This window comes from Entelurus aequoreus, linkage group LG01 (genome assembly GCF_033978785.1).
Source record: "Entelurus aequoreus isolate RoL-2023_Sb linkage group LG01, RoL_Eaeq_v1.1, whole genome shotgun sequence".
Lineage (NCBI taxonomy): Eukaryota > Metazoa > Chordata > Actinopteri > Syngnathiformes > Syngnathidae > Entelurus > Entelurus aequoreus.
The window spans coordinates 30,270,842-30,284,664 of NC_084731.1; the positions used below are offsets into that span (position 1 = coordinate 30,270,842).

The 13,823-nt window shown below is 38.7% G+C and overlaps 1 protein-coding gene across 2 annotated transcripts in view; it reads left to right on the top strand.

Annotated features, from left to right (window-relative positions):
* The window catches only part of fgd5a (FYVE, RhoGEF and PH domain containing 5a), an 85,187-nt gene extending 74,259 nt beyond the window's left edge, over positions 1-10,928 (top strand). For both annotated transcript variants that reach the window (XM_062047133.1, XM_062047142.1), the window contains exon 21: positions 7,533-10,928. In XM_062047133.1, coding sequence (XP_061903117.1) covers positions 7,533-7,569 — 37 coding nt within the window. In that variant the 3' untranslated portion in view covers positions 7,570-10,928. The remainder of the gene's footprint in view (positions 1-7,532) is intronic.
* Positions 10,929-13,823: the final 2,895 nt, after the last annotated feature.

Sequence of the window (13,823 nt, forward strand, 5' to 3'; positions counted from 1 at the left end):
AGAAGTATCCAGTAACAAACGTGTTGGCATCATTCAACTTCCTGCATCATGCCCTCAACTTAATGAATTATTGTGGCCACTAGGTGTCACCATAGCACAAACTACCCTTCCACTTCAAAGCATAAATCTGTCCATAAGTTTTTTTCATACCGATAATTGTTATCTGAGTATTTTCACTTCATCAAATCCTGTCTAGCTTTCCACACTACACAATGATACTAGCATGCAGTGTTGGGTTAGTTACTGAAAACCAGTAACTAGTTATAGTTACTAGTTACTTCATTTCAAAAGTAACTCAGTTACTAACTCAGTTACTTACACCAAAAAGTAATGCGTTACTTTGAAAAGTAACTATTTAGTTACTTCTTTTTTTCTTCTTTTTTTTTTAAAGCTCCCATTAATGCCCTTTAGCCTTCATTTCAGTACTGTTATTGCACTGCAGAATAATACAATGTGTTGATCAACTTGACATGCATTTGCATCACTGAACTCTGCTAAGCAATGTGGTCTACATACAACACACAAAGACAAAGATATGTTACAAAGGCCAATTTGTTTCTGGCCAAAACAAATTGACAAAACTATTTTAAATAGCTGCAACATAACATACATAAGTAACAAACAGCATAATAACAACATAGCTGTAAACCAAATGAGTACTTTAACTTTATTTTTACATACACAAAGCCTAACCAGGCATTTTTTCCTCAAATAATTCTGACACAAAATCATGTCTGAAGCTCAGAACACTCTACACATTTCCCCAGTTTTAGTTTAGAGATAAGGAAAGATTGGCCTGGCCCACTATGATCCCTCTTTATGTTTGTGAACTTTATAGTCTATACATTTAGAGTGATGTGATAGTCAAACACTCTAGAAGTCTAGGATGAAAGAGTATATAAGAGAATTGACAGCAACGTTCCCTCTAAGGTGCGCGCCTGTGCAATTGCGCACTGCTCAAGCATCCTCTGCGCACGGCAAATCTATGCCACGCACAAAATCAAATAAAAAAATAAGCGCATAACAATTTTCAACACGACACGGACACGACAGAGAAAACAGTTTTCGTCATCATTGTTCAAATATTGTAACGTCTGTCGAGACGCTTTGAGGACATGAATTCCATCCATCAATTTACTGAGCAAAACTCTATATTGTCGGCCAAAAACACGTCACCAAAACATTAGTAAAAAAAATTATATCTAGCAAAAGTGGTCATTTTCTGCAGTACAAACCAGACCAAGAGGCAACTTTGTTAGATCAACAGCAGCTGCTCACTCTTTCTCACTTGCGCAAACACATACACATATGGCACTTAGCCAGTGATGCGTTTACAGCCACACAACAAGTCGGACAACTCCAACACCACACATAAAGTGTCATTCCAGGTCCTTACACTATGATTACCAATCAAATGTGTGCTTATTCTAGTGTCATTTATTAGGAATCTTAATTTATAAATATTAATCATGAAATGCTATTAGTATATTAAATAAATACTCATAAAAATATATTTTTTACAAACAGGAAGTTGCAGGAATGTACACATGATCCCCTGCTTACATCTCATTGTGCAACATGTGAATGTTTTAATGGGAACTAAAAGCAATGTCTGAAAGGGGTACAAATTATTTCCAAAGCAGGACCTCCACCCAGACAAACAATACAAGTACACAGTTCATGAAAAACAATATTTGTTGTTATTGTCATTGTAAGTGGGCCTAAACACTTATGTTAGACAAGGAAATGACTGCTGTCATTTGATTATAATAATAAGAGAATGTTGTATGTCTATCTGTGTTGGCCCTGCGATGAGGTGGGGACTTGTCCAGGGTGTACACCGCCTTCCGCCAGAATGCAGCTGAGATAGGCTCCAGCGACCCCGAAAGGGACAAGCGGTAGAAAATGGATGGATGGATGGAGATGTAAGTTGTTATTGAGTCAGGTTTGGGACAGGTGTGCTGCTTGTGTAGCCACAGTGTGCATGTCTGATGTTGCTCACATGGGCTCCACTCAATGCTCACGGACTTTTTGCGTTTGCTCAAACATGAACAATTAGAGGGAACATTGATTGACAGAGTGTGTACCTTCAGTGCTGAATGATGAACAGAGGCAGAGTCAATCCTTAAGTGGTGGAGGGAAAGTGGCATCGGAGTCTCTGTCTCTCTTTACTAGCTACGTCGAATGTTGCTTAGGTAGCTTGTTGCAGCACTCAGCAGATTTGAATTGCTGTTTTGGGCAGTAGATGGGATCTTTGATCCAAAGCACAATTTACATTTAACTAAAATGTTATTTTCTTTGTGCTCGACAAAAGAATAGTAGTGAAAATATCTCCAACAAACTCGACTGCAGCTCCGCCATGATCAGACACGCCCCCCTCCTCTCTCTCCCCCCACACTCAGACACACACACAGAGCGCACGTCTCTCTTCTCCGGTTTGTGACACAAGAAGAATCAGAACTACGACACTAACACACTTTATACTACATTAAAAGTAATGTAAAATAACGCAGTATCGCATCATGTAGTAACGGTAACTGAGTTACTGAAAAATAAAAAATAACGCGTTAGATTACTAGTTACCGCCGAAACTAACGGCGTTACAGTAACGCGTTACTTTGTAACGCGTTAGTCCCAACACTGCTAGCATGTACTATGATTCCTGTTGATATCTTATCGGATTATTGAAATAATAATAATAATTTCATTAAATTTAAAAAATCTTTCAAAAAATAAATACAAATATGATTAATGAATTCAAAAAAAAACAATTCAATACAAAAAACACTCAAAGCTCCAATTTCAGTATTGTATTGGAAGTTAAAAATTTGTATCGACACACCCCTCGCCCCAGTTTGAGTGTATGGTGCTGGATTCGAAGTATTTATCCTCATTACCATAAAATGATGGTTTTGCTGAGCTGTTAAGATACAATGAAGACCTGAATGAGACTTCTGCCAGGACAAAACAGTCATTAGGATCACCCTCGTTAGCATTCCATTCAGTTGTGGAAAAGGGTGACGAGGGTGATTCCATGTCCGTGGACTTCTTGTAGAGGATAAATAGGGCCTGCACCATCTGTAAGTCTGTGAGCATGAACTGATAGAACCTGCTTTGAGGTGTTCAAAGTACCGCCCGCAAATAATTCGTTTACGGCCCGCGACACATCTAAAAATACTATTACAAAACGAAACAGAATAAGTAGAAAAAAATGGCAAACAGCTGTAATGCGATGAGAAAAAATAAATGTTTTAAAAGATCTATATATAATGAGAACATACATATTAAAAAGCTCCACAAGTATAGTCAAGATATACCTGATAAATGTTTTAAGTGTGCGACAGAACAAGGTACACGTTTCCATTGCATTTGGTTGCGTGGAGAAATACAAAAATGTTGGCAAGAAGTAAACCAATGCATTAAAAACATTTTACACACTCAATTGCCATTGGTCGCACGGTTGTTTATATTTGGTTTGTACCCAGAAAATATGAAACTTAAAAAGTATCAACAACATTTTGTGTGGTTAAGTTTATTATTGGCCAAAGGAGTAACACTCTTTACATGGAAAAATATCAGAATCAGAACCTCAAATCCTCAGTGCCATGCCATGTTTTGTTTTTGCTTTGTTATTATCAATAGATCTGGGATCCTTTTATTTTGCATGTGTCTGAAAAAAACCTTGACAAATGTGCTGAAATCTGCTGTGGATGTGTATAAGCTGAAGCCCTCTGCAGTAGATAACTCTCAAATCTAGGCTTTTTGTGTATATTCGCATCTCTATATAAAATAGACAATGATTGAGTGGGATTCCAACATGACCTGACCCCTTACCGTTATCTGTGTTTGGAGTGTATGTGTGTTTGTTTTATTCTTTTTTTTTTCACTTGCTCGACACGCTCCGTTCGCAGTTGAAAAATAAAATAAAAAGAATTGAAAAGAAAAGATCAGGTTGGTTTTGAAAGTGAAAAATATATAAATATAAAAAACAAAAAACTATTTGTGATGGATTCAATGCCCTGAGAGTTGCTGGGTTGCATGTGACGTCACGGCAGGTTGCTGTCGCCTTGGATACGAGCACATGGAGGTCAAACACGGCGTATTCTTAGCAAGTAATCAATTGAAAGCACTGCAATAATAAACTACATCAGGCGCTGTTGACAAAAATTGGATCGCGGGCCGAAAGCCGACTGCATGTAAAGTAACTGTGTAAGTGCGTGTGTGCGTGCGTGTGTGTGTACATATTATATTAATATAATGGATACATCATTAATAATTAATATAATTGAATATTGAATGTGTGTGTGAATGGGTGAATGTGGAAATACTGTCAAAGCGCTTTGAGTACCTTAAAGGTAGAAAAGCGCTATACAAGTATAACACATTTATTATTTATTTATTATAATATTAAGATTATGTGAAAGTTTGACTCCTACCTTGTTTACTTCCATGACAACCTCCTGGAAGTTTTGTAATCAATCAGAAATATCAAGCAGATAAAATGTGTCAAACATGGATAAGTGTGGAGAGTGTTTTGCATTTTTTCCATAATGTTTTGTAATGGCTTCAAATGGGTGTAATTTTAAATGTTTTATGGTTCATTGACGTTTTTATAATGTCAACAAAGTTCAGTGAGCTGGTTGTATTATGTGTGTTTGTTGACATTTTGTCTTGGTTGGATTTTTTAGACTTTTTTTTTGTGACAAGGGAAGACATTGAGTTAATTAAAAGTCATTGACCTGAAGTACCTATGTTGTCCGCTGGATGGCAACATCACAGCAGCATTAAATTAGCCAGACTTTTAAAATTAATGCAATCTCCCTGAGGGCAACATTCCTTATTAAACTCTCAAATTGAAGACGTTGGCCGGTTGTAGTTTGGACACTCCTGAACTAGATTAATAAATCTCTTGTACGTTGCACATTTCATAGTAATGGCATACTGGATACTGCAAAATAGTGTTGGAAACCAAACGTGGCTGCATAACAGAAAAACATTTACTAAGTTCACATAAAACAACTGCAGACATAAATGATAGATGACAGCGAAACAGGACAACTGCAAAACCAAAACTTTCATTAATCCATTTTCTATACCACTTATCCTCATTAGGGAGATGATCACTGCACTTGTTAACGCCAATTAAGTAAGTTTTTTACCAATTCACGAATATCTCCAACGTTGTCTTTGTTAGATTTAATGCATAAATTGTGGACCCATCCAGATGTAAGTAAATATTTGTGAGTGTAGAAAGAAGTCCACTTTGGCGATGATGAATCTTTGAAATCTTTTAAAGAGTGTGGCTCCACTACATCACATTCACATATGTTTTTCATGATATACGGCAAAATCTGCATTACTGCAGGAAAATAAACACTAGTCTAATGGCACCCTGGCCACCATCTGAAACATGGAAGTGCCTCTAGGTCACGTTGTTGCAACCCAGCAATACCTTGATAGGTGGAAAATATTCACAGGCATACTCTAAAATGTTCAATTATGACACGTTGTGTAATTCGTAAATAAAAACAGAATTCAATGATTTGCAAATCCTTTTCAACTTATATTCAATTGAATTGACTGCAAAGACAAGATATTTAATGTTCGAACAGAGAAACATATTTTTTTTTTGCAAATAATCATTAACTTAGAATTTAATGGCAGCAACACATTGCAAAAAAGTTGGCACAGGGCATTATTACCACTGTGTTACATGGCCTTTCCTTTTAACAACATTCAGTAAACGTTTGGGAACTGAGGCGACCAATTTTTGAAGCTTTTCAGGTGGAATTCTTTGCCATTCTTGCTTGTTCAACAGTCTGGGGTCTCCGTTGTGGTATTTTAGGCTTCATATTGCCCCACACATTTTCAATGGGAGACAGGTCTGGACTACAGGCAGGCCAGTCTAGTACCTGCACTCTTTTACTATGAAGCCACGCTGTTGTAACACGTGGCTTGGCATTGTTTTGCTGAAATAAGCAGGGGCGTCCATGGTAATGTTGCTTGGATGGCAACGTACGTTGCTCCAAAACCTGTATGTACCTTTCAGCATTAATGGTGCCTTCACAGATGTGTAAGTTACCCATGCCTTGGGCACTAATACACCCCCATACCATCACAGATGCTGGCTTTTGAACTTTGTGCCTAGAACAATCCGGATGGTTCTTTTCCTTTTTGGTCCGGAGGACACAATGTCCACAGTTTCCAAAAACCATTTGAAATGTGGACTTGTCAGACCACAGAACACTTTTCCACTTCACATCAGTCCATCTTAGATGAGCTCGGGCCCAGCGAATTTGATTTGATTTTTGATGTTTATTAAGGATCCCCATTAGCTGGTTGCCTCAACAACCCATTAGTCTTCCTGGGGTCCACAATTCAATACAATTACAAGTAAAAGCATATAATTATAACTACACAATACAGAAAAAAATAAAAGCATCAATAAAAAACAAGCAAACAATTTACAGTCACAGAATAATAATTACCATATAAATATAACTACACAATATAAAACCAAACAAATCATTAACGAGCAAACTAATTTAAAAACTCAGATAAAATATTATACTCTTTTTTAAAACCTGTTTACTTTCAATGCTGGTGAGAATTCGAGGCAGGTTATTCCAGAGCGATAAAGATCTATAAATAAAAGATTTCCGCAAAGCATTCTTCATGGGACGAGGGAGTACAAAATGCCCCTCACTGGATGCCCTAGTATTGTGATTATGCATAGTGCTACTGTGAACTATTTGGGCCATGAGAAAAGCAGGAGTTTTACTACCGGTTACTGATTTGAACAATATAAGAGTATTAGCCAACAACCTGTCCTGCACTGTTAGCCAGGAAAGAGAAGCATGCATTTGGTTCACATTGGTTCTTAGTGAACAACCAAGAACCAGCCTTGCTGCCCTATTCTGGACAATCTGGAGCTTACTGATCTCACCACTTGCAGCAGACGCCCAGACTGTAGAACAATAGTCAATATAACACAAGACTAAACTCTTAACAATTTGACAAAGAAGAGGTGGATCAGCAAAAGCAGCACAGCAAAGCCGGCGGCGTTTCTGGGTGTTGTTGATAAATGGCTTTCGCTTTGCATAGTAGAGTTTTAACTTGCACTTACAGATGTAGCGACAAACTGTAGTTACTGACAGCGGTTATCTGAAGTGTTCCTGAGCCCATGTGGTGATATCTTTTACACACTAATGTCGCTTTTTGATGCAGTACCGCCTAAGTACCGCCTTAAATTGGGTCTTAATCCCAAAATAGACATAAATGACCTCCTAAGTCACTTACACAGCACATGCAAAGGACATTTAAAATACATAAATTAAAAGATGAAATACGAGGAGCGATAGAATGCCCTGAGAAAATTATGTTTAATAATGTTTAAATAATGTTTCCTTCAACCTTCATGTTGCACAGAAGTACATTTGAAATGTGAAACCCCAGGAAAAATGTTTACTGCTATTAAAGCAGCTAAAAGTTTTCATATACGTGTCAAATATTCCTTCATTTGTGTGTTCCAGGTGGGTCAACGCCATTGAGGAGGCCACCGTTTTATAGCACCAACAAACAGCCCGCACTGCCATAAACAATGTACTTCCATGCCAAGACCTTCGTCCGATCACAACCTGCCTTTCATTGGAATCTGTTCTGGAGTCTGCCTGACTGACTGATGGGATGCCTCCTTGTGGTAAGGCAAGTCAAAGAACGCTTCAAAAGCCTGTTAGCCTCGAATCTAGCACACACCTTTTGGTTGTTAGTACTGTAGTGTGACGAGCCTGTGCCGGAACATTCACTCTGCAGGAGCAGCTAGGGTCTGATGAAATGAGTGGAACTGGTTAAGCTTTTACCCTGCGACTTCTGCAGACCGACTTTATTTTTCTACCTGTAAACATGATTATTGTGTTCTGCAAGATGACATTTTATTGAGCATTTTATAGGCATAATACACATGGCTTCCTGTTATGGATGTACAGTAGGTTAATACTGAAATGTTTTATGCCTTGTTAAATTTTAGTGTTATATTGAAAAACGATGGACACCCCACACCAGTGGTTCTCAAACTTTTTTTTACTAAGTACCACCTCAGAAAAAAAGTGGCTCTCCAAGTACCACTGTAATGACCCAAATAGCGTAGTAGGCCTGAGTATTCATTAAAAACAAGGCAGATGTTTTATTTAACAATTATGTTTAATATTTTTGGCCACTGTAACATTACACACAGTTTGAGTATAGGGAAAAAAAACACTGTACTTTAATCAAATGATTCTTTTGCGTACCACTAAGAGGAGCCCACGTACCCCTAGTGGTACACATACCACAGTTTTAGAATCCCTGTGCGGCACTATTCCAAGTTAGCCTCCATTTAGGGCTGGGCGATATGACAGAAAACTGTATCGCCGTATAAGTGTTTTATATTGGTCGATATCGATAATTATTCATATTATTTATGACCTATCGGAAATGTATGAAATGTAAACATTTTAATTTCAAATGTAACCTTCCAGTTATTGTAATCCTCTCAGCTACTGAGGCAGAAAGGAAAATAAATGTCAACACATCCATGGAAAACACTTAATCAATGTAAACACTAAACAATACCTTTTAAAATGAAGGCGCAAAAATAAGGATTATTTAAGAAATGCTGAATAAAGTGTAACACAATACTGCAAAGTGTGAAAATGTAAACTTAGAGAAATCTGTAAAGAACTATTGTCTGCAGTTTTAGTGCCAGGCTGTGCTCTAAAGGGTGAGCACGGCTGAGGTGGTGTGGTATGGTATCATCTTGCATCATTGGTCTGACTACGTTCCATTCAGAAAAATCCCAATTACCGTATTTTCCGGATCATAGGGCGCACCGGATTATAAGGCGAACTGCCGATGAATGGTCTATTTTCGATCTTTTTTCATATATAAGGCGCACCGGATTATAGGGCACATTAAAGGAGTCATATTATTGTTTGTTTTTTTCTAAATTGAAAACACTTCCTTGTGGTCTACATAACATGTAATGGTGGTTCTTTGGTCAAAATGTTGCATAGATTTTGTTTTACAGATCATCTTCAAGCCGCTTTGTGGGTGGTCTTATTTACGTGGCTCACCTTCGGCAGCGTCTTCTCCCCGTCATCTTTGTTGTAGCGTGGAAGAAGTGTCAAAAGATGGAGCTAACTGTTTTAATGACATTCAGAATTTACTTAGCATCTTCTCATCCGTAAACAACAATAAGGCCAGAAATGTGTCCCGTGAAAAACCATCCGACCGGAACTCTCTAATAACTATAGTTCCTAGGGTGAATAATGTATACTCACTACACCGGTATGTTTTAGCGCTTTCATGGCGAGTTTACTGACAGATATAAGTAAGAACTTTACAATACTTTATATTAGAAATGGCCACAGTGGAGGATGAATGTCCCATAACAAGAAGATAGAGAAAAAGAAGAAGCTTATCGACTACTGTGTCGGCACGGACTACGAAGGCGGACACGTGCAATTTTTCATGATTTATGCAGATCCCAAATACAGATCAGCAGGTGCCAGAAAGTAAGAAAAGTTGCTTTTGCATAATATTGCGAAACAAAACGCCAGATAATATGCCTTACCTTATACACTCACCATAATAATACTCGTATGTTTAATGCGCCTACAATCCATCAAGCGGTGCGGCTTCATAGCTTACCAAAGTCGTACTAAAACATTTTGATAGATTTTTGAGCGCCGTGTGTAATGTTCTATATTTTCAATGGAACATATAAAATGTCTGTGTTGTTTACTTGAGTCATATTGCCATCATATTGCAGTCTACACCTATCTCTTATGTTTGACTGCCATCTACTGGTCACACTTGTCATTACCAAATACAATTTCTTCGAGGTCGGTAAGTAAAACCTGAATTAATCCGTACATTAGGCGCATTGGGTTATAAGGCGCACCGTCGAGTTTTAAGGGGAAAAAAAGGATTTTAAGTGCACCTTATAGTCCAGAAAATACGGTATGTTTCTATCACTAATGTTTTATCGCCCAGCCCTATTTCCATTCTTACCACCAGGGTGTGCTATTATATATCCCATTGTCTCCAGCATACACGCCACTCAACAATATTACACTTAATAACATGTTTCCCATCAGTAGAATTGAAAGTAGCAGTTTGTTTCCTGCAAACGATGATAAATGTGCCTGATACTGAAATGTATTTGTTATCATGTTACGCAATACTGTACTACTCTTCCCTCCAGATGAACATGTGCTTTTTTGAAATCTACTGTACTGCTATAGCTAGTATTTTGACAGTTGGAATATAATATTGTGCCATTTTAGGGCTGTAAATAGGCTACTGGTGTACATCATACTTACAATGTGGAAATTACTCCGAATTTGAAGCTTCATCTTTCCTTACTGTAGATAAACTTTGATGAAATAACATCCATCCATGCGTGATTAAAACGTATCACTGATATGTACTATATTTGGGTATGAATAAGTGTGACTTGATCATTTTGGTTTGATTATTACGCATTGTAATGTAGTTATAAGCAGTTATTAGAGCTCGTTATTAAAGCAGGGCATTTGTGAACACTTATTTTATAAATTAAAAAAAAGATAGAAATTGTATCATATTATACAGTATGGAGATTTCTTTTTCTATGCTTATCCAGCATCCGTAGTTTTGGGTGTATAAATAAAGGTGTTTGCTTACAACAGCATTATGTTGCGTTTGAACTATTTATTATCTCACACTACAGTTTAGAAGAAGAAACAATACACCACATGATGTGTTTTTATATGTGATACCGAAAGCTCATTACTTCATTTCTATTGCTTTGTGTTTGATAATATTTCAAGTGTTACATGAGATTGTACCTCTTGCATACACTGCATTGTAAATGTTTATGTATATAGATGAATATTGAAATAAATGAAGAAAACCTGGATTGTTTATTTCAAGACTAGAAAAAAAAGAATATTTGAATAAAAAATACTCTCCATCTACACAATTCCAAAAAAATATTGTCACATGAATTTTTTTTTATATTGAAATAAAATTATTTTAATTTTAATTACAAACCCCAAAACCAGTGAAGTTGGCACGTTGTGAAAATCGTAAATATAAACAGAATACAATGATTTGCAAATCCTTTTCAACCTATATTCACTTGACTAGACTGCAAAGACAAGATAATTAACGTTCAAACTGGAAAACGTTGTTATTTTTTGCAAATATTAGCTCATTTGGAATTTGATGCCTGCAACATGTTTCAAAAAAGCTGGCACAAGTGGCAAACAGGACCGAGAAAGTTGAGGAATGCTCATCAAAAACACTTATTTGGAACATCCCACAGGTGAACAGGCTAATTGGGAACAGGTGGGTGCCATGATTGGGTATAAAAGCAGCTTCCATGAAATGCTCAGTCATTCACAAACAAGGATGGGGCGAGGGTCACCACTTGCGTGAGCAAATTGTCCAACAGTTTAAGAACAACATTTCTCAACGAGCTATTGCAAGAAATTTAGGGATTTCACCAGCTACGGTCCATATTATCATCAAAAGGTTCAGATAATCTGGAGAAATCACTGCACGTAACATTGAATGCCCCTGACCTTGGATCCCTCAGGCGGTACTGCATCAAAAAGCGACATCAGTGTGTAAAGGATATCACCACATGGGCTCAGGAACACTTCAGAAAACCACTGTCAGTAACTACAGTTTGTCGCTACATTTGTAAGTGCAAGTTAAAACTACTATGCAAAGCGAAAGTCATTTATCAACAACACCCAGAAACGCCGCCGGCTTCGCTGGGGCCAAGCTCATCTAAGATGGACTGATGCAAAGTGGAAAAGTGTTCTGTGGTCTGACGAGTCCACATTTCAAATTGTTTTTGGAAACTGTGGACGTCGTGTCCTCCGGACCAAAGAGGAAGACAACCATCCGGACTGTTCTAGGCGCAAAGTTGAAAAGCCAGCATCTGTGATGGTATGGGGGTGTATTAGTGCCCAAGGCATGGGTAACTTACACATTTGTGAAGGCACCATTAATGCTGAAAGGTACATACAGGTTTTGGAGCAACATATGTTGCCATCCAAGCAACGTATTTTGGGTTTTGTACTATTTTGTCCACTTTTCAAGGTTGTTTAGATTATTGTTTTATATAGTATTTATAAAACATGCAATCAGATACATATATTTCAAAGGTATTTTACAGGTAATTCTACTAGACATTTATGCATTCCATTTCTGAGGAATACAATTCCGGTGGAATGTCCCTTCATAAACATGAACCTGTCAAGGACTTACTTTACACCGTCTTGCTTGTCATAATGATAGTTTGCTTTGTGTTTCTGGAACATGCGTTCATGGAATTTTTTGCCCCACGTGTTGGTGATGACGATCTGGAATTTTTCTGGATATCACCTTGCCTGCATGAGCCTTAGATGAAGTACTTGATAATTATGTGTGAGAGTCGTTAAACACACATTCATGCCTAAAGTCACGTCAAAGGCCACATACTGTATTACTGCATGCACTGATAGTAAGTATTCAGTAATATCAGACTGTAATCAAAGCTTCTCCTCTGCAGGCTTCTTATTGCACACCACCTGCGTACTGCTGGGTAACACAACCCTGCTCTGATAAGTTCTACCAAAGAGTCCAAACAGCTCATCGAGACGAAAGGACTTAACGCTGCTTTCAATTCTAAAGACATATGAAAAGAGCACAAAACAGTTTGCGACGTCTAAAAATGGTAATAACTTAACCAGCGAGTGGGCTTTCAGAAGGGAGTACAATTATTATATGTGGAAGTATTTTAAGCTGTATTTTCAAAACATCAATCAATCAATCAAAGTTTACTTATATAGCCCTTAATCACAAGTGTCTCAAAGGGCTGCACAAGCCACAACGACATCCTCGGCTCAGATGCCACATCAGGGCAAGAAAAAACCCAATCCAATGGGATACAGTGAGAAACCTTGGAGGGGACCGCAGATGTGGGGACCCCCCCACACAGCCCCCCCAGTCCATAGTGGGGCCAGCAGGGGATCATCTTGAGTGGATACAAGTCAGCAGTGCAGAGACGTCCCCAACTGATGCACAGATGAGTAGTCCACCCCGGGTCCCGACTTTGAACAGCTAGCGCGTCATCTGTAGTCACCTAATAACCTCTCCACGCAGCAGAGGGGGGCAGAGCAGAAAAGAGACGGCAGATCAACTGGTCTAAAAGGGGGGTCTATTTAAAGCGGGGGTGTCCAAAGTGTGGCCCGGGGGCCATTTCCGGCCCCCCTCAGCTAATGTTTTACCGGCCCACGGCACATCATTCTAAAAATACAACAACAACAAATTCTAAAACATGAACAAGTATAATAAAAGAGCAAATAGGTGAAATGCAGCAAGAAAAAGTTGCATTGTTGACTTTAATAACACAATTTTTTTTCAATAATTTCTGAAAAAATAATATCCATCCATCCATCCATCCATCCATCTTCTTCCGCTTATCCGAGGTCGGGTCGCGGGGGCAGCAGCCTAAGCAGGGAAGCCCAGACTTCCCTCTCCCCAGCCACTTCGTCTAGCTCTTCCCGGGGGATCCCGAAGCGTTCCCAGGCCAGCCGGGAGACATAGTCTTCCCAACGTGTCCTGGGTCTTCCCCGTGGCCTCCTACCGGTCGGACGTGCCCTAAACACCTCCCTAGGGAGGCGTTCGGGTGGCATCCTGACCAGATGCCCGAACCACCTCATCTGGCTCCTCTCGATGTGGAGGAGCAGTGGCTTTACTTTGAGCTCCTCCCGGATGACAGAGCTTCTCACCCTATCTCTAAGGGAGAG